We start from the raw sequence: 21,592 nt of genomic DNA on the forward strand, positions 1-21,592 counted from the left end.
TGTGCTATCACTTTTAAGAGGAACACACAATAAAACCTAAAAAGCAACAATACCTAAAGCAGAAAAAATTATAAACCCATAGAATAAAAATAAAGACCAATGACATAAAGCTTAAATACGCAGATTACTGCCCAGTACAGAATGCGATCAAAATCGTCTGAATAAGACTTAAATCTGTCAAAATACGTCCTAAATTCATCGTAATATTGCCCTAAATGGCCAAAATAACACCTAAAACTGTAGGGAGAGGGTATGGGTCGATCGGGAGCTGTAGGTCTGGCATGGGTCGTTTTGGTGTCGACGTTCGGACGCCCTTGTTTAGCCTACGCCATTAGGGCGCCGCTGTTTTTACAATTGAGTTTTGGCCCTGTTTGGGGTTATTGGTGGGTAATGGGTGGGGGTTAAAATTATTAGGGGAGTTGGTGCACTTAGGGGTGAGGTTTGAGGATAGGTAAAGTGCTGTTTAGGCCTTATTCTGGCGGGTTTTGGACTGCTATTTCGATCTTATGGCTTGAGACTATTTTAAGCATAGATAGTGATGTTCTTTCGAGGTTTGAATGTCGATAACATTATTCATAAGGTTGGTCCACACTAGACGCGTCTGGCGTTAACGTAAAACGTTTTTTTTTTTAATTTCGATTGCTGAAGTTGAAACAGTTCAACTTTGACGCTTTTGGTTCGGAACGAGGAAATTTGCCGTTAACGCTGGCAACCGTTTAAGTGTGATCTGGACAACGCTAGCGTTCAAAACGCATTCAGTGTGAACCAACCTATACGTATGTTAGCTGTAAGGCAAGGAAAATGTATTTTTTTATATAAACTACATTGTAATAGGGGAGATGTGAGACCAGTGACTCGAGAGCATTTTTGAGGCAAAAAAGTAAAACTATGTCATCTAATAGAATTTGTATTTTGTTCTAGAATCGAGAACAGGCTTTGGCCCTCGGTCCCCTTGGGGGGCCACGGACATAACTCTCTAGCTAGGTCGTAGTTTGCAAAACCCAACTACACAAATGTCTTTATTTATAAAATTTGTCTGTTAACTTAAATTTGTGATTTTAATTATGACCTTTCTTGTAACGTAGTGTTACACATTTTTCTGACACGTTCTTTGCTTTACTCGCAAGTAGGGATGTTCAAAGTAGAATGTTGTATCCTTTTATTACGTTTTTTTCGCATTTTACGCCTAATCGTACGTTTGCGAGTGGCAAGATTGGGGGATAAAGGTCTGTCCATTACTGTGTTGCTTTATATGTAGCCATGTGTCAGCGTTGTTTCGGGCAGCCAATTACTTGACGATAACCTTCGCTTAATCTTTAAGTTTTCGTCAAATGTTGTTGGGCAAGCAACCAACTTGTTATGCCTGGTATAGAGATTTCCCAAAGAGTTTGCAATAGAACATTCCATCGTGAAACGCGCAAGGTATGCTACGGGGTTACTCAATGATAACTTTTATGCCAATATTCAGCTAGATCATGGGTCGGCAACCTACGGCCCGCCAATGTAATTCATCCGGCCCGCCGCCTCTTCGACAAACTATAGACACGAGTCCAAATTGGCCTATTTTTTTACTTTTTGATTATACGTAAGTGCGAAAAATTTTCGCGCTTCGCGCATATGTTCTTTCTATGTCCGGTTTGTTTACGTTTTGATGCTGTCTTTTCAAGTAGATCTGCCCTTAAAAAAAGGTTAACAAACGCTCAATAGATTAACTATTAAGGTTATTGCCTTTCCTGAAAGTAGTTTTATCACATTTTTCATAAGTAGTATGGATAACGAGGTTTGGACTCGAATTTTAATTTGCACCAACACTTTACTTCCTCCGTAAACGTAATTAAACACATCTTAGGTGCAAAAAGATCCGACACCCGCCTGATTTACAGTTGTTCTAACATTTTAATAACACAATTCTTAGTTAACATTTTGTACGGCCCGCGGAGGACATTCTGAGTTTGGTTTCGGCCCGCGACTAAAAATAGGTTGCTGCCCCTGAGCTAGCTTATGCACAGCGTATTTGCCAAACAATAGTAACGCATTATTAAAATAAAAATATAGGAATCATCTCGTCGAATGTAGAGAAAGTAATTAGGCCCTTCCCTGGTAAATAGCCTTAGGCCCACATTACCCTTAATCCGGCATTGATCTACCCCTGCATCTAACATTAAGCTATGCCAAATACTTTCCCGCCCGATCAAGTTTCGTGCTTAATGAAATATAGATGGAGCGTTAGGAGCATAAAGGATGTATAATACGCAGAATATGAGTTGTTGGCGGATCCAGGATTTTTGTTTATGTACGGTAGCATAATGTTTTTAGGGCTAGCGGTATAGGCCTAGGTTACGTCATGAATTGATGCCATAAAGACTTAAGCTGCGTAATAAACTGTGGCTAATAGGGCTATGTTTGCAAAGCAACCCAGGAACAGGTTGTTTTATAAGTTAAAGGTTTCATAACGTCATCCTGTGAAATAAATTTGTAAAGCTATGTTTTTCTTCGCCCCCAAAAAACTTGGATCCAAAAATTTTAGACACCTTAAACACTCAAAAAGAAAAGTTGGGCGAAGCCTTACATCTAATTTAGCCTATAAGCAAAAATACAGATTATAGTAGGCCTACAATGAAACATGCACACACATATGTGTGATAACCACTGTGATCTAGCTCTTCTGAAGCTGCTTTTTGACCACGATTACGGCTTATACACCGAAAACCATAGCAGACTTACTTAATTTGTCGATCAATGATGCAAACAGGGCAGGCTAGAAAAACAACTAGACTGCAGTGAGGTTCGAACTCACGACCTCCGGTCATACCCGTCGCTGTACCAACCGAGCCAGGGGTGGCCAACACGCGACTCGCGAGCCGCATGCGGCTCTTACGTTCATGTTGCACTTGAGATATCTTGGAACATGTCGATTTTGTTTGGCAAAGTTATTATTATTGGCCGGTTCAAACTCAGGCTGTTTGCCTTAAAGGCCATGTATTGCTAGCAACACTTTTAAAACATGATAAACGCAAAAAGTATGACAAAACATCCATAAAGCTGTGTGTCAATCATTCTCAGGTTATTTGTTCAAATCATCTTGATATTTGACATTATATCGATAAAAGTGCAGTTTTTCAACAAATGCGTCGAGTCTCCTTCTAAATTAAATATTTGTCTGTTTAAACGAATAAAGGCACTCTTTTTCACGATTCGTGCGATCGCTTTGTGGAAGTGAGCAAGAAATACAGTGATGGGCTATTAATTTCTTTCCATGTGTAAGGTGTGGCTCTTTGCGGATAACCAAGTAGGAAATGCGGCCTTGTTGTCTGACTGGTTGGCCACACCTAAACTAAGCTATACAGCCTCAAAGAGGAGCAAGTCGAAAAGCAACCATACGCCAATGCTTGTCACATTCTGTTAGTGCAAGCAACTTTATATTAAAGGGTGTCTATGGTAGCCATATCATTTGCAAGCAGGGTAGGCTAGAAAAAAAGATATGATTACTGTGGATCCCCTACAATATGAAGTTGCTTGTACTAACAGAATGAGGCAAGCATTGGCGTATGGTTGCTTTGTGACTTGCTTCTTTCTGAGGCCGAATAGCTCAGACGGTCCCGCCGGTATTGAGTTCGAACCTCATTGCAAGCTAGTTGTTTTTCTAGCCTGCTTTACTTGCATCTTTGATTGCGATGGCTTTCGGTGTACGATATTATTAAATTGTTAAATATGCGAATTAGATAGATTTTCAAACAAATATTTAAAATAATCTCATTGCCAGTTTGAGGAGTGCATCCAGAGGGGAGTAACTTAGTAATGTACGCCCCCTACCCCGACAGTGGTTTGCCTATTTTAACTGCGCAAACAAAAAATGAAATGCCTTGGTCCGTTTTTAAAAAATTGGTACATTTACATAGTTTTCCATAGCCAACCTCAATTGTTACCAGTTTATTAAATGTGTAGGACTCCAGATGCGATACGCTTGCTTCATCTTTTTTGTTCAGTTGCGCAGGGTGTAACTAATTTTTCCTTGTGTATCTGGCAGTCGTGCTAGTGTCAATATGCACTCGGAAGGAGCGAATTGCACTTGCTTGTGTGAAATGCCAACGAGGTGTCAACAAGTTTAAAAGTTAAAAAAAATTAACATTGTGGTTTGGTGTGTTTATTTAACTGATAGTATAGTTATGGAAAAGCAAACAAAACTAGATTTTACGAAAACAATTTAAAATATAAAGTTCTATTTTATTAACAAAGGCCAGTTTTAACTAAATTCAAGATCAAAATGTTGCGTAAAGAATGCCATCTTTATTGAGTGTGCATTAAAGTGAAGACTAAAGAAGCAAGCAAAAATGAAAATAAGACAGAAGTACAAAACTATTAGCATTTTTTTCAAGAGTTGTTTTGTAACAGTAATTTATATTGGTTAAGTAGACCAATTTTATCTAGGAAACGTTGAGCACTTCACTTGAAATACTTATAACAATAAATCAAACACTAAGCCAGGAATCGTGAATATGTACACTGTTCTAGACAACTTTTTAACACAAAGCAAAAACTAAAACATAACAATATATATAAAATTAAAAACTGCAAAAGCAGGTTTCCGACACAGTAAAACTTCATTTTTCTTCACACCATTGATTTTCTTTCTTAACCTGCAAACAAAATTGGATAAAAAATAATGCTGTTCTAAGGAGATATTCAAACAGCACAATAAAACAGAAAAATGAAGGTTATATAGTTACAAATTTGGTAAATTGGCCCTATTCGTTTTAAATTAATTTATTTTTCCAGTTACAAGAGATTTGTAAATTGGTAATTTAAGTGTGAAATACAAGTAAATAAACAGGATTAGATTGAAAACCATGTTTTCTGTCTAGACCAGTTTTTAACAACTTTTCATGCTTATAAGGAGACACATAGGAAAAAAAAAAAAAAAAAATTACTGGACATTTTTCACAAAAAACAATGTTTTTTCAAAATGTTTTCATACTACAGTGGTGCCATGTAAGTCCCTTTTAAAAATTAACATGACATTTTAGTGTTAAACGGCCCTATTTAAATTACAGCATATGAACTAGATTAACGATTAAAGTTATCACACTTCCCTGTAATAGTTTTATTACACCTTTTATTTCTATTATGGATGATCACAAGTAGTTACAAACTTTAAACCAAACAAATATTTTTTTTTCATGCTGCACATCAACACTTTACTGGCTCCTTTAATGTAACCGACACAATATTTAATTAAAAAAAAATGGTGGTCTGCCTTATTTACACTAGTATTATTAGAATGTTAAAAAGTTACACATTTTAATAACATAATTCTTAGTTAAAATTTAGTGCAGCCGCCAAGACTTTGAGTTTTGTTTTTCGCCATTGACTAGAAAAAGGCTGCCAACCCCCGGTCTAGATAAATGCACTTTTTTAATATATTCTATTGGTTAGCATAATATTTTGGTCTACATAACCTAGGTCAATGTAAATGTTTTCCTGTGAGTGTAGTGCGTCATAAAAGTATTAAATTAACAAGTTTTGATAAAACCACTCAAATGCAATTTTTGGGTAAAAAACATGTTTTTGAAACCCACTTAAACAAAATTTATTTCTCTTTTTTATATATTTTTTTTATTTTTTTATACATGAGTGTTGGCTTTATATAAACCTGTGTGCAACAAATGGTTAGTACAACAAAATTTACTTACTTGAGCCTCTTCGTCTTCTGTAAAATCATTCTTGATGTTAAATGTTTTTCGTATTTCCTCAGGAGATTTTCCCTTAATCATATTAGCGACTGTTTTGCAGGTGACTGCTAGTAATCCTTTGATATCCAAATAGTTTGCAGCCTAGAAAATTTTACAATTATTTAAAAATGAATAAATAAATAGCTTCTTACAAATATATTATGACAGTATGGCAAACCAAAAATTGTGATCACTGATTGGTAAATAAAGATTTAAACATAAAAAAGTTCTCAGAAAACTCTTTTAATAAAGAGTCCATAGTAACAAATGTTTATTGTATTAGGTTCAGCAAGTAACACCAAGATGTAATTCAAAGCTTCAGTACCAAAAAACAGGTAAAAAGAGGCACAAAACATACTGAAGTGTTGGTGCCACACATTCAATGCCTTTTGCAACAATTTTTTTGTGCTGCTTATTTGAAAACTGTTTGATGCCCCTATAGTAGGCCATGGGAAAAAACTATAATGGTTCTACACAGGGGCGTATCCAGAAATTCAAAAAGGGGGGGGGGGGGGGTTAAAATGTTCAACTTAGGGAATTCCCCGTTGTTTTTTCGTCTGACGTTGATGACGTCATAAAATAGTGACGGATAGGACGTCACAAAATAGCGATGGTAATGACGTCATAAACAAGAATAAAAATCATCCGAAACGAACATTTAGACGGAAAGCAAACACGTGGCTTATCGACAATCCTACCAGGCGCCAGCTGCGAAACCGCTTAGTGTGCAATCGTTAACTTCAGGCAAAAAACTAAACCAAGACCGTGAAATATGTGCGATTGATTTTGGTAGATCCATGTACGGGACTAGGCTATATTACAAGCACGTCTTTCGCCATCTGCAATACTAAACGGAGATCGTTTTTTCGATTAGCGCGACATATAAAACTATTTCGAAAAAACGGTCTAACTTTAATAGCTAGTTAATCTAGTTCAGCGTTGCCGTTTGATAACCGTTTTAGGTTTGGGTTTTTAGGCAGATAAAGCATCGAAGGCAGGGGTTCTCAAACTGTTTTCTGTGCCATACCTGTCTTGAAAAATTTGTGTCGCAGAACTTTTTTAAATATTAAAAAATACAAACTATTACATGCAAACAGGTATGCAAGACTTAAATGTATATACAGGGTTAACATTGAAGAAAAATTTTCACTTGACAGTTGCACAAATGGCTGCAAATCAAAACTTGTTCAGACGAAATATACATTTTTCCTCCGTAAATGGAAAATGGAATGTAGTTATTTGCCCAACACAGTAAATAGGGTTTTCATTAAAATCCTCATTTCCATAAGTAAACAAGTTACCAAACTAATGAAAATTTGACCTATTAGTATCCTTGGAACCGACTCTTCAATATCTTGGAACCGAATTAATATCCTTGGAACCAAAGAGAATTACATTCATTAGAAAACACTTTGGAGAAAGTAATAAAGATTATTACAAGTGTTCAAGCCATTTGCTTAAAAAACAAGAATTGTCTTGTCTCTTATAAATGCATGCAGCAAGCAAATAATAGTCTAATTAAAAAATGAAAAAGGAATAAAAGCGGCCATTTAAAAAGAGCAATCTTAGCCAACAATAAATAAGCCGTATAAACTTAAGACTGTGATAATTTTGGGGGGTTTTGTTGTCTTATAAGAACCTGTTTTTATATACCACTGTTCTTTAGTCTTTGGTGGGCTTTTGTTAAGTGGTTTTCACAGTGTAAATCTTTTCTGAGAAATATTATTTATTAACCAAATCACATGCTCAGCAAAATAACCATAAACACTAAATGAATAGAACTTTTAATCATTTGCGACACATTAGGTCACTGTTTTGTTGTAGTTGTGCACGAGTGTATTGTAAGCTATTTTAACTATTGTTTTGCTGTCTACCTAAAGGACTGCCAAATGATATGATAATTGCATTGCAGTTTAAAAAGGGTGCCATAAATTTATTTGAGTTTACCTAGTGCGTAAAAGCTAAACAATTTTAAAGATAATGGATCTAAGGCGGACTAATTTGACAACAGGTATAAGAAAAAAAATCTCTCACAAGTATAAGTTCAAAAAGTGTTCCTTGGTCCACTTTAAGAAACTCTTGATCCCACACAGGAATATCATCGGTTCTCTTTTCCTTGTTCTCATCATCTTCTGGAGGTGGAGGGTCATCTTTGTGTTGGGTGCACCACTGAATGACCTGTAAACATTTAACAACAAATGTGCAAACAAATTTTTCTTTTGCGTGACAAGTTTAGGTATATCTATATCAGTTGTGGCTAAACAGTAATAGCCCAAATCACTATGTGATGGTTTCGGTAAAAATACATTTTTAGGTCACTAAAGGCCAACCTAGGGCAATATCCAGGGTGGTTACACATAACATAGGTTTAGGAACACAACTGGCATTGTATACTCACTGTGAAATATTTGTCTGTAGGTATAGTTACATGTTAATAATAGGTTTAATTACATCATCAAAATATTTACACTTGCTTTGATGCTGTTTTGCCATTAAAGTGTGTTTTACAATTGGCACGAGTGTTCTTTAATAACGTAGGTGGGACTTTTGTCTATCCTGTCTGCATTACATTTTTCTTGTTTATTACAGTGAACTAAAAAGTATCACAGATAAGCTTTCTTGTAATCTATCAATATCATACAAAAAAGGCAACAATACTTTTCTTAGTATAGCAGCGTTAACATTTGGAAGAGGAATTCCTTCTTCATCGTCCTCATCAACACCAAGATCCTCAAGCATTGTTTTGATAATAACAGACTGTTTTGCAATTTCAACATCAACCACAAATGTTTCACTGTCATGACTTTGGAGCTTGATCGTCGGCATTGTTTTATTTTAAGGAGAACAAATATGTAGAACTTCCTAAAAATAATTTTATTTGTTTGATTTGATTTATAAATATATATGGGTATAAGTCACAGTGATTATTGGTGTATTCTGCTTCATGGTATCTCAAAAAAGGAGAAACCTGTTTAGTAAGATTTCTTTCAACCTTTGACAAAGCTATTTAGTTTTATCCTAAAATGCTCAACAGCATTCCAGAAAATTAATTTGAGTAAAAACTTGGGCGCCGAAAACCTTGTATCACAGAAATAGGTTAACTATCTCTATTAAGCTTTAAAAAGTGTTTAGAACTAGATTCTAAACCAGGTTGAATACCACACCAGCATATATCTCAAACTAGGTTTGTTATTCCAGTTTAGGTTTCCTACAACACTAAAATAGCTGTGAACTTTTGTCTTTAGTCACCTCAATATGTTTGATGTAAAAATATGACAAATATACAAATGTGTATATCGAAGGTTCACAATAATACTCGCATTTATCTCAAAAAGTACAACAGACATTTTTATTATTATGTCATTACAATCTTAAAACTGATTATCACAGTTACAAAATTAAAACTCCGACAGCATACAAAAGCCTCAAGTTTCTGACAGAAAGCATCTAGACCAGAGCAGTGGTGAATTTTTTTTTTTCACATTCCACCCTTAAAGACTCAAACATCGTTAATTCCTCCCCAAACAATCACAAAAAGGATATTGCCAAAACTTCTATTGCCAAATATGACGTGCAAGGTGCGTTTTTATCTCGGAGATAACAGTGAACATTATAAAAGTAGGGTAAAATTACAAAAACAATACAAAAATGCAAATAACAATTTTACTAAACAAAATTTACATAACGCATTTACAAAGTGTTATTCATTGTTAATGTGAACCAAGAACTTAATGTTTAATAAAAATAATAAAACTTGAGGATAAAGGCATGTCAGTTTCGCCCGAATATCTCCGCGCTTGCAAATGTCAAGTGTTCCTCTTTTTGGTCAAAATATATGGCACTACAACCACATTCAACTAAATATGTAGTCGGATATTGGAAGAAGTGTTTGCTCTGCAACCTTTAATTTGGCATATTTGCACAAACTTGTTGACCCAACCACATTGGCTTTTTTTAAATGAATGAATTGGTAAAAGTCACTCTCGAGCATTTGCTTTGGCATTTTGCAGAATTTAAAATATATAGAGAACTTATACTGAACTATTCGTTTAGCAATACCAAGACTAAGTCTACTGAATATTCAACTAAAACTTATCTGCAAGGGGGCCTTGGGTATATGATTTCCACAATGTAAAATCTCTCCTGAGGAATAATATTGATAATATTGAACAAATCAAATGCTCAGCGAAATAATAACAATGTCGTACTCCAGAAGACTGTTTCACTCATTCATCACAACATTGAATGCGTAGCACTTTTTACCACATTATGATGTGTTTAGTTAATTTCTTGTTGTTGAAGAAAATAAATTAAGAGCTCCAGTAGGTCTGGAGCCAACAAACATTTTTTTTAGCGAATTGCAGTTTGCATTTGGCGAGCGAGTGCCAAATCCCAATGTGAATACTGGGGACTCTTTCTATTTGGTACATAAATAATAACACAAAAAAGGTCTACAAATATCGCAACCAACATTAATTGGGTTAGGGTGTTAGTTCGCATTTGGGTGTGTGGTGGTCAGTATGGCAGAATGCTGGCGACTTGGCGACTATGTCGGCCGAAAAATCAGCCAGAAAACCGAAGAAATTGGTGCAATAAAACTTTAGTGAAAAAAAAATGTTTTGAAAATTAAATTTTTTTTTGAAAGATTTTTTTTCCAAGATCCAATTTACAAAATACCTTGTGGTTTTTTTCACACATATTTAATCAAATCTAATTTCGAAAAGCGGAAATTTGTAATTATTACTAATAACACTACAATTGGCAGAAATTAATTTTGTTGTGCCATTTTGAAAAAAGTTACGTTAGCGTCAAGCACGTTGTTTAGTGTTAAAGCCAGTGTAAGGCATATAGATTATTTATTATTTTAAAAATGACACAATTTTGATCATAGAATTGTTATGTGTTTGCAGTTTTACTTTGGCTTGGCAAGTACTCATATATTGAGTTGAATTCCTGTATATTGAGCTGAATTCCCCATTCCTGTTAAGTGTACAGGTATAACATTCGCATCTGCATATTAAGGATGTCTAAAGCATATTTTTGGTTGTTTTAATAATGCAAACGCAAAAATTTAAACAAAAATATTTATCCAAAGAATGTTTGTTTGTGCTTTCCAATCTCGTTTTGAACTGCATGTTTTTACACAAGTCGCCTCAAAACAGCCTATCTATGTAACTGTTTAAGAGTAAGAAAAGCAGACATGAAAATTGTACACCCCCTTGTTAATGACTTGATGTCACATACATTCCTTAAGCAGACACATCATTTAAGTTTAGGGGCGCGATCAAAAACCGAAGAATTTAGGACAAAAATGCTTGTCACCAGAAGGCTGACAAGATTCTCCCAGCCTGGTGGTGGTCAAGTATTAATATATTTATTATTATTAATAATAGTAGACCAACTCAAACCTGCAACCTAACCCAAATAATGTGCGTTGCAGCATGCGGTATCTGTAGACCCCAGATTGAAAACTTTGGATTTTGCGCGGGGGAGACAATTTTGCAGCTTGAAATTGCGCGACTGTAATAACTTTATTTGTAAAATTTGCACAGCTAAAAATTGAGTCCTACCAGGTTATATCCCCCGCGCAGTTTTCCGCTCAGCCGCGCATTTTCAGTAACATCCACGTAAAATGCGGTTGGTGTGAAATATTACTGGCCTAGTGAATTTAGCCAAAAAATTGTCTTTTTTGGCGTATATAGTCTTATTTGGCTTAGTATTTCAGCCAAAAAAAATTGGCGTAAATCTCCCCCATAATAACGTTTTCAAATTATGGGATGCAGTCAGGCAAGGTTACAGTATCATCAATTTCAAAGTTTGGTTAACAAGCACGCCTGGCAAATAGCCTCTTCCCTTTAATTAACCAGCAATCAAAGAGTAATCCAATACTGATAAATTAAATCCTGATTTATGTAAAATTAAACCCTAATTAATGTAAACCTTTGTAATAAAAGTATTTATGTTGCAGCTCGCTGGTGTTCGTAGACTTCTGCAAGTGGCGTATTTAGTCAACAAATTGGTCCAACCCTGATCTACAGGTGGAGATAAAAATAACCAGCGCTGGTCTAAAATCCTACCACATTTATTTTAACGCTAACGAAATCAGTTGTCAACGTTGAAATTACAAGAAAGGCATAAATTTGTAAGAATATATAATAATAATAATAATAATAATAATAATACTTAACCCACTCACACCCAAATTCTCACCCTAACCCAATTAATGTTGGCAACGAAATCGCCAAATAATCTTAAATAGCAACTATCCCAAAGTCATGCGCATAATTTCAGTCACAAAAGCAGTTGACGATCATTCAAGCGTAACCAAAACTCTTCTCCCCCCGACCAGTTTTTTTTTTTTTGTTCACACAAATATATTATAGATCAGTGATTCTCAACCGCGGCTCTCAACTGTACATGTTGCGGCTCTCACTAACGAAGTGAAAAATTAGTTAGCAGTAGCAGAACTGCAACAAAGGAAGTAAGAGGAATGAAGAATTAATGAATTTGATTAGCAAGGATCCCGAGTAGGAAGTACTAATGTTACCGGGTACACTTCCGTCCGGCTCTTTTAAATAATTTTGTGGTTTGTTACGTCACAATATATTTAGTCCTGATCGACAAGCTATGGCAATAGGCAAAGCTATGGCAATAGGCAAAGCTATGGCAAACACTGTTAATTAGTTAGCCTAGGCTAGCGTGATGTATATTTGTTGTTTTCTTGTTGCTATTTTAATGTTTTTTAATTATATGCCTACTGTTGTTTTTTATGCGGCTCCTTGCAAACCTTAGGTTTGAAATGCGGCTCTGGCTCTAAAAAAGGTTGAGAATCACTGTTATAGATTATATTATAACCTCTTTGATCCACAGCATGTCCCCGGCGCTGATACGTGGACCGACCTCAATGATATTACTACGCTGTCCTATTATATCGGAAAACGCTTTGTACGACGTATCCAAGGTATACCATGTCTCACCTCGGTCGTTGTCATTTAGCGCGGGGCAACTGTTCGCCAATGTCTATAGTTTGACTCGTGTGGACACAGTGAAACACAGGGGCCTATTGTTTACACTTCACCCCAGGGCTGCGGAGTCGGACTTAATAAGACCACGTAAAACTACCCGAGTCCCGAGTCCCGACTCACAAGAATTTGACCTGAGTCGGACTCAAGTTTATTCTTTTGTCGGAGTCGGACTCGGGTTATTTTTAACCGACTCCGCAGCCCTGCCCCGCCAATGTGTTTTGTAATTTTATTCTGTGATTTTTAAATAATAAATTCCGCTAGTGGTCGTACCTTGCTAAATTTATTAACACTTTGCAAATTTTATCTACGGTTTTCCAGCAGAGTTTTATATCACCTTTTGGGACAATATCAAATGCGTCTATATGGCAGCTTGGCGACATACAGTAAATACAGGTAGGCTATCAGCTTCTCAGTCAGAAGCAGTGGTAATTCTACTTCCAAAAGCTTATAAAGATCATCTTCAACCGGGAAATTTTAGACCAATAACGCCTTTGAATGTAGACCACAAAATTGCTTCAAAAGTAGTTAACACCAGGATCCGAGGGGTACTAAACGACATTATCTCGCCTGTTTTATTCCAAAACGATACATAGGCACTAATATTCGTCTTTTGTTCGATATCATTGACTGTGCCGACTATTACGATATACCTGGCGCGATACTGTTTTTAGACATGTTCAAGGCCTTTGACACGGTAACCTGGGACTTCAGATATACAGCCTTAGCTGCTTTCGGGTTCGGGGACAAGATTATTAAATTGATCGAATGTTTTTACCAAAATCCTTTGTGCGTAATTGTTAACAACAACTTTTTATCAAAATCGTTTAACGTTGAACGTGGCTACGCCAGGGAGACCCTCTCTCTCCAACATTATTTGTCCTGTGCATTGAATGCCTTGCCGCTGCGTTAAAGCAGGGCCGCCAAAACGGCATCACAATAAATGGCAAATAATTTAAAGTGTCCCTATTTGCTGACGACACTACAAAATTTCTTTCGGGTAGTGATCAGGATTTTACAGAAGTCTTTCGGATTATTGACGACTTCGGCGAAATGTCAGGCTGCAAGGTCAACATGTCCTAATCAAACGCCTTTTTTATCGGAACAAATCGTGAAAACTGTCACAAACCCATGAAACAAAGTGGTCTTATATGGCCATCAGGCACTATTAAATACTTAGGCGTTGAAATTCCCACTAGCTCGAGTAACGACGCCGATCTAATTGAAAAAAACTTCACACCACTTCTGAAAAAATTAAAATATTATCAAATATTTGGTCCGCGAGGGGTCTCTCTCTTCTCGGAAAAAATAACAGTTATCAAGACCCTCATGATTCCAATCTTAACCTTTAAAATGAGTGTTGTCCCGGTTAATATACCCAAATGCTTTATCCCAAAAGTTAAACGAATCCTCTTTACATTCTTATGGGGGTCCAAATGGGAAAGGGTGAAAAGAAAGACTTTGAGTGCGAGTATTGCAAATGGGGGGGGCAGGAGTGATCAATATAGATAATTACTTGTTAGCCTTACATACGAAATGGATCTCTAAACTACTTGACGAAAACGCGGAAGCTGATTGGAAACAAATCGAAGGCCCCTTTATCCAAGGTAACAGATTAGAAGCGCTTCTTAATGGGAACATAGGAACAAACAATGCAATCACAAGGCGTATACTTCCTATGCGAACGTTACGTTGCGCAATAACGGCGTGCAAACAACTCTTGGAAATTATAGATCCAAAGTCAAACAGCCGACCGCTTTGGCTAAACAAAAAAGTAAAATTCCGCTCAAATGTTTTTTTTATGCCATCACTTATAGATTCCAATATAATTTTTCACCAGGATTTATTGAATAGAAACGGCGAGTATCTACAATATGACACATTAGTAAATAAATTTAACTTTACACCTAACAACACAGATTTTGTCCAATTCGTAAAATTAATATCGAGTCTCCCAGAAGAATGGGATTCCGGTAGCGCAACAACGTTCCGATCGTATAGAACCCAAACATTAAAATTATTTATCCAGCAGGATAACTCCACCAAATGGGTTTACGAAAAAATACAAACAACAATTCTCTTTCCTCCAAAAGCTCAATTAAAATGGCACTGGACCTTAAATTGCGGGAGTGCATGTCTGCCATGGGAGAAAATTTACCGCAACCTCTACAATTCAACAATCGAAAACAAACTAAGAAGCTTTCAGATAAAGCTTAATTTGGGCGCAATTGTTACAAATGACTCCCTTTATTCGTTTGGTAAAACCGAATCTAACCAATGTACTTTTTGCAAAAAGGCCACGAAAACCCTGTACCACTTGTTTTATTTGTGTCCTGTTACGTGTCTGTACCAGTGTTGTAAACAAGTCATTTTGAAATAACTTAAGTCCCAGTCAAGTCATTCGTAAAACAACTTAAGTACAAGTCAAGTCTTTTTGAATAAATAACAAGTCAAGTCCCAGTCCAAGTCATCGGTTGCCCAAGTCAAGTCATAATTAGAGCAAGTCAACTTCAAGTCCAGCCCTTGTCAAAAAAATAAAACTTTAAATTATGAAAACGGGCAAACTCCTCCGATTATTATGAGCAACTCAAGTCAAAAATAACATAAAAGCACAATATAACATGCAAATTCTTTTATGTGCAAAGATTGGGCTAAATAACGCAATTTTATAATTAATTGCCTAATTAAAACAATTTATTTCAACCCAAGTCATTTGACCAAATGACTTAAGTCAAGTCAAGTCATTTGCCCAAAAGACTTAAGTCAAGTCAAGTATTTTTGTCCAAAAGACTTAAGTCAAGTCAAATCATTTAAAAACAGTGACTTAAGTGCACTTAAGTCAAGTCATTGACTTAAGTCATTACAACACTGGTCTGTACTGGGAAAACGTGAGTGCGTGGTTAAGTACTAAACTACGAATATCGTGTGTTTTTTCCCGCGAGCAATTACTCTTTGGAGTGTACAAAAACGAACCGTGCAAAACATTTATGAATTGTGTCCTTTTATGCGCGCGATATGTTATTTATCAATGTAAATATGCCGACACTGTCCCGACTATGTTACGCTTTTTACTGTTGCTATCTTCTGTGCGAACTTCCGAGCGATATTCGGCTTTAAAAAGAGGAAGTATGACAAAACACAAAAGTAAATGGTCGTTAGCTGCTTGAGAGCCTCACTATTTTAATTTGTTTTTCTTGTTCGTTTTTTTCGCTATCTATTTTATTAACAAAACAAAAAATATATATATATCTTTTACAATGGTTATTCGTTGTTTTCAATTACAATGAAACATGAACACACATGTGTGTTTACAACTGAAATCTAGCCCTTCTGAAGCTGCTTTTTGACCAACGATTACGGCTTACATATCATTAGTACACCGAAAGCCATTGCAGACTCTACACCGAATCTGTCGATCAATGATGCAAGCAGGGCAGACTAGAAAAACAACTAGCCTGCAGTGAGGTTCGAACTCACGACCTCCGGTCAAGCCGGGACCGTCGCTCTACCAACTGAGCTATCCAATGATATGTAAGCCGTAATCGTTGGTCAAAAAGCAGCTTCAGAAGGGCTAGATTTCAGTTGTAAACACACATGTGTGTTCATGTTTCATTGCATATGATATGGTACTGTGAATCCCCTTCAATTGAAGTTGCTTGTACTAACACATTGAGCAAGCATTGGCGTATGGTTGTTTCTCGACTTGTTCCCGTTTGAGCCTGCATAGCTCAGTTGGTAGAGCGACGGTCCCGGCTTGACCGGAGGTCGTGAGTTCGAACCTCACTGCAGGCTAGTTGTTTTTCTAGTCTGCCCTGCTTGCATCATTGATCGACAGATTCGGTGTAGAGTCTGCAATGGCTTTCGGTTGTTTTCAATTACGTGTTTTCGCGCTTTATTTTTGTAGAATCTATTGTAACGCTAATTATTCGTTTTAAGTTAACTTTAATTAATATCTATAAAAAAAAAAAAAAAAAAAAAAAATTATCTGGTGCAAAACTTTGGCAGATGGAATGGGGAGGAGAAATTGTTTGGTCACATGGTACAAATCGTAGCAAGGGGGTAGCCATTTTATTTTCCAAAAACTTAACGTATTCTATTAATCAATTGACAGCTGACCCAAGCGGGAGGTATCTCATATTAACCATTAAACTTGGTGATAAGCAATTAACATTAACAAATATTTACGAGCCAAAAAATGATAAACCAGCCTTTTTAGACAACTTTTTTGCAGGCCTTATCACAGCTACTGACGGCGACATGGTTGTAGGAGGTGATTTTAATATTATTCTAAATGCGAGTTTGGATAAAAGTCATGGGCCCCCGCATAAAAACAAAAGATCACGGGCCACTGTGCAGGCTCACATGAATTCACTTGAGTTGCATGATGCTTTTCGCCATGTGCATGGGGTAAAACGTAAGTACTCGAGAATTCCAACAAAACCAATGGCAGCGTCTCGTATAGACTTCTTTATAACCTTAAAATCACTATTGACCAACATTATAGACGCCAACATTGTCACAGGTATTATGTCTGACCATAAAATCGTAACGTTGACTTTAAAGCTAGCTCCAATTGAACACGGTAAGGGATACTGGAAGTTCAACACGCGCTTGTTAAATAACAAACAATATACTGACCTAATTGAAAAAACTTTAACGATTACATAATAACCAACCCGGCAAATCACGTCAATCCCCATGTTAGATGGGATGCCCTTAAAGCTGTCCTTCGCGGAGTTTCGATTGAATTTAGTGCTAGATTGAAAAAAGAAAACACTGCTCGCCAGAATGAACTGGAGAGAAATATAGAAGCGCTCGAACACGAAATAAGTCGCGCCAACTGCCCTGCTGACCCGAGGCTTGCAGTTAAATTAAAACAATATAAATGTAGATTGGATCAACTATAGTAGAAAAACAAGCAAAGGGGGCGATAATTAGAAGCAGAGCGCGTTGGGCCGAAAAGGGTGAAAAAACACAAAATATTTTCTTAATTTAGAAAAACGTCAGCTTTTTTGGAGACCTATACAAAAGACGCAATACGAAATGCGTCCAATCACAAATCGACCTTAACCTGTCAAACCTGAACCTCCCGAAATTAAACGCTTCCCAGCTAGAAAAGACCGAAGAGCCGATCTCAACGGCCGAAATTAAGTCTGCAATTAACACAATGCCAAAAAATAAGTCACCGGGTCTCGACGGACTGCAAGTTGAATTTTACCAATCGTTTTGGCCAGACATAAAATCTCTGTTTTGCGAAGCTTGGGTCTACACTGAGAATATCGGTCAATTTAGCCAGAGTCAGGCACAAAGGGGTCGTAACCTTAATACCGAAACAACAGAAAGACCCCTTACTTACAACCAATTACCGTCCTATTTCGTTATTAAACGCTGATGATAAAATAATGTCCAAAGTTATAAACAGCAGAATTAAAACACATATTAAACTCTTGATTAATCAAGACCAAAATGGTTTTATGAAGGGGAGGTACATAGGCGATAATCTCCGTATCCTTTTTGACATCATGGACTCCTGCAGTTTTTATGAAATCCCTGGAGCGGTAGGCTACTTAGCTTGAACATTTACAAAGCGTTCGATACAATAAGTTGGGATTTTATTTATTCTGCTCTAAACGCGTTTGGGTTTGGGAATAAATTAATAAACTGGATAAAATGTTGCTACTCTCGTCCAACTTGCAGAATAACAAATAACAATTTTTTATCAGAATAAATTATAATAGAACGAGGGGTCAGACAGGGTGATCCCCTATCACCAACACTGTTTTTACTATGTATAGAATGTCTGGCAAAGGCACTGCGCGATGATGCCTTTCAAGAAATAAAACTTAACAACACCGAATTTAAAGTGTCGCTCCTCGCTGATGACACGTTAATATTTCTCAGAAGCGACCAAATTGATTTTGATCGGGTATTTCGTGTTATTAATCTGTTTACTGAAATGTCAGGTTGCGCAGTTAATATGGAAAAATCCCTTGCATTCTTTGTAGGTCCTAAACGGTTAAGTGAACATAAATCCTATGCAGACAAAGGTCTGACATGGCCTAACGTACGTCATTCCGCTATCTCGGTGTAGAAATTTCAATCAGAGATAGTAAACAGTTGTTTTCGCTGACCTTCGGAAATTTTATTGGAAAGGTTAATACAATTTTAAATATATGGTCGTCCCGCGGTCTAACTCTCTTGGGTCGTATATGTATTTTAAAAAGCATTGTAATACCAACGTTAATTTACAAATGTAATGTGCTACCAATTATCTTGCCGAATACTTTTGTTCGTCAATTAAAAACCAAATTATTTCAATTAATCTGGGGTTAAAAACCAAATTATTTCAATTTATCTTTGGATGTTAACTACACAGCCCCTTGGAAACTTTTAGAAAAAAATGAGTTATCTATAATGCAGCTAGAGTGCTGGGTTCGAGGCAACCTGGGAATAAACTCAAAACAAAGCGAAAAAATTGTCCCCCTGCGAACAATACGAAAAATAATATTTGACCTCAGAGCCATAATCCAAATTGTCCATTCAACTAAAACGCACAGCAGGTCACTGTGGGTGTCAAAGAGCGTCAAATTTAAAAGCCAAACATTTTACTTGAAGCCTGTCATCGATGCGGGAATACACGAACACTCAGACTTACTCGATTCGGAGGGGGAATACCTTAAGTATGACCAATTGGCAATAAATACGACTTTAAACCGAATAACGAAGACTTCAAATCCTTCATTAAAATGATTGCTGCCTTACCACCCGAATGGGACCATACTGACGACATTCGAAACCTAAAGTGTGTTTAGTTAGCAAATGTGCGGAGCTGTTTCAAATATGTGACACTCCAAAGGCGCTTTACAATAAAATTAAGCTATATGCATCGGTTCCCCCGGAAAAGCAACAAAAAAATTGGGAGCGGGACTTACGCCTTTCTCCAAATACAACTCCCTGGCAAAAACTGTATTGTAATGTTTATAATTCAACAGTTGAAACCAAGCTACGCTCTTTTCAAATCAAACTTAACCTACGTGCGATAGTAACAAACGAAGCATTACACTCCTTTGGGAAAACTGACTCCGATCAATGTGTTTTCTGTCGAAATGCCCCTGAAACTATTTCACACGTATTTTATTATTGTCTTCATATTGAAAGCTATTGGGAAGAAATAACATCTTGGATTTCTTAAAAACTTTTAATTGCATTGCAAAACGACCCTGTAACTCTCCTGTTTGGAACTAGTGTTGACAATGATTTGTTGAATTGCTTACTGTTATGTGCGCGCTTCGTTATATACCGTTTTAACTATGCAAAGACATTACCGACGCTTTCCATGCTTGTTTTTATGATCAAGTCTGTAAAACACTCTGAGTATATCTGTGCTTTAAATTCAGAAAATCTCGCAATTCATAAAGTTAACTTAAGTGGGCTGGCCTTCAGCCCAAACTGTCGCTTCTCGATAGGTGCTATTTTTTATTGTCGTCCGTCTTTCTATTTTGTTGTTTCAGCGTAATAAAAAAAAAGAACTATCTGGGGCGTTTTGTTGGTTCAGAAAATGTAAAAATTATTATGCTGACATTCGCAATCTTAACGTGAGCACAATTTGGAGACCGTACCTTTTTGAATTTTTATCTACATAACTAAAGGTGCGTCGAATCTTTCATCAGCTAACTTTCTCCGCTTCTACAGCTTAAAAATGGCTGTTTTGTTATCAACAAATACAAATCAAGCTATCCTTGTTAATTAATTATGGTTGGATCGCTAATTAAACACTTAACCTGAACTACTGGAGTCCGAAAGGAAACGTCAAGCAAGTGGAACTTCATTATACCAAATAACATAAACGGCGCTCTTTCACTATTGTACGTAAAAATTAATAAAATTTTTTTTTTCTTCAAATGCCGCTTACCACAAGGCATATTGTTTGGGTTAGGGTGCGGGTTAGCGTTTGGTTGAGGGTGGGTCAAGTTATTATTAATAATAAACATAATATTACTTGACCCACCCTCACCCAAACGCTAACCCAAACAATATGCGTTGTGGTATGCGGTATTATTATTATTTTTTTTTTGCATAACTTTTCACGTACAATAGTGAAAGAGCGCCACATAAACTCCAGCCCCACACTAAACCATAGGAGTCAGAGTGGTCAGGCTTGGCTATTTCACCGCTGATGTTGCTAGTCAAAAAACAAATAATTTTATTATTTTTACTAATTGTTACATCTCTCCACTAAGTTTTAAGATGTTTAAACGCTTATTCATCCATACTAAGTGGAAATGCGAATGATCGAATTGCAAGTTTATTTCTTACTTTGGACTGATTTGAGACAAACCATACTAATTTAACATGAAGTTATAAAACAAGCTTTCTACCCAAGGACTAACTTTCATCCTAACCCAAATATTGTTATCAATATAAACCCCCGGATAAAAATGTGGTAGGATTTTCGATTTTTCACATTTACATTTTTTTGTCAAATACCATTACCTTCAATCAATAAAAATGTAGGGTTCAAATTTAGCAATATATTGTAGTATGTTTTACTACAAAATTAGCAAATTATGGTACCGTTTTTTTACTAAAGAGAACTGCTTAAAACCGTCTGGCAACTCTGTTAATAGGTATAGCAGTCCAGAAAACCCAGTCGGCTTTCAGTAGCGATGTACAACTAAGATGTTGTGCAAGCAATTTGTGTGCACACTTAAACTAGTAAACTGCACACCTAAATTTAAGAAAAAGGTTGAGTTGTGGTTAGAGATGTTCGAAGTAGAATCTCAAGGTATTTTAGAATAATAGGTTTCTAATCTATAATAACGAATCCAGAATATAAAGTAG

At 36.4% G+C, this 21,592-nt stretch overlaps 1 protein-coding gene, 1 non-coding gene and 2 pseudogenes across 2 annotated transcripts; 3 read left to right on the plus strand and 1 right to left on the minus strand.

The window, feature by feature from the left end:
• Positions 1 to 4,126: 4,126 nt before the first annotated feature.
• LOC146138042 (S-phase kinase-associated protein 1) lies at positions 4,127 to 8,611 on the minus strand. Its single transcript, XM_083393215.1, has 4 exons — positions 8,388 to 8,611; positions 7,764 to 7,907; positions 5,691 to 5,831; positions 4,127 to 4,637 (listed from the first exon to the last, which is right to left on the minus strand). Exons 1-4 carry the CDS (start codon positions 8,553 to 8,555, stop codon positions 4,602 to 4,604), a joined length of 489 nt encoding a protein of 162 aa, XP_083249341.1. The 5' UTR covers positions 8,556 to 8,611; the 3' UTR covers positions 4,127 to 4,601.
• A 5,484-nt stretch (positions 8,612 to 14,095) lies between these two features.
• On the plus strand, positions 14,096 to 15,131 carry LOC146138043 (uncharacterized; annotated as a pseudogene).
• Positions 15,132 to 16,468: 1,337 nt separating this feature from the next.
• Trnaa-ggc (transfer RNA alanine (anticodon GGC)) lies at positions 16,469 to 16,543 on the plus strand. The gene has a single exon. It is a non-coding gene; the product is annotated as a tRNA-Ala (tRNA).
• A 1,682-nt stretch (positions 16,544 to 18,225) lies between these two features.
• Positions 18,226 to 19,943, plus strand: LOC146138045 (uncharacterized; annotated as a pseudogene).
• The last annotated feature ends 1,649 nt before the right edge of the window (positions 19,944 to 21,592 follow it).

Source organism: Ascidiella aspersa, chromosome 7 (assembly GCF_963924565.1).
Source record: "Ascidiella aspersa chromosome 7, kaAscAspe10.2, whole genome shotgun sequence".
Lineage (NCBI taxonomy): Eukaryota > Metazoa > Chordata > Ascidiacea > Phlebobranchia > Ascidiidae > Ascidiella > Ascidiella aspersa.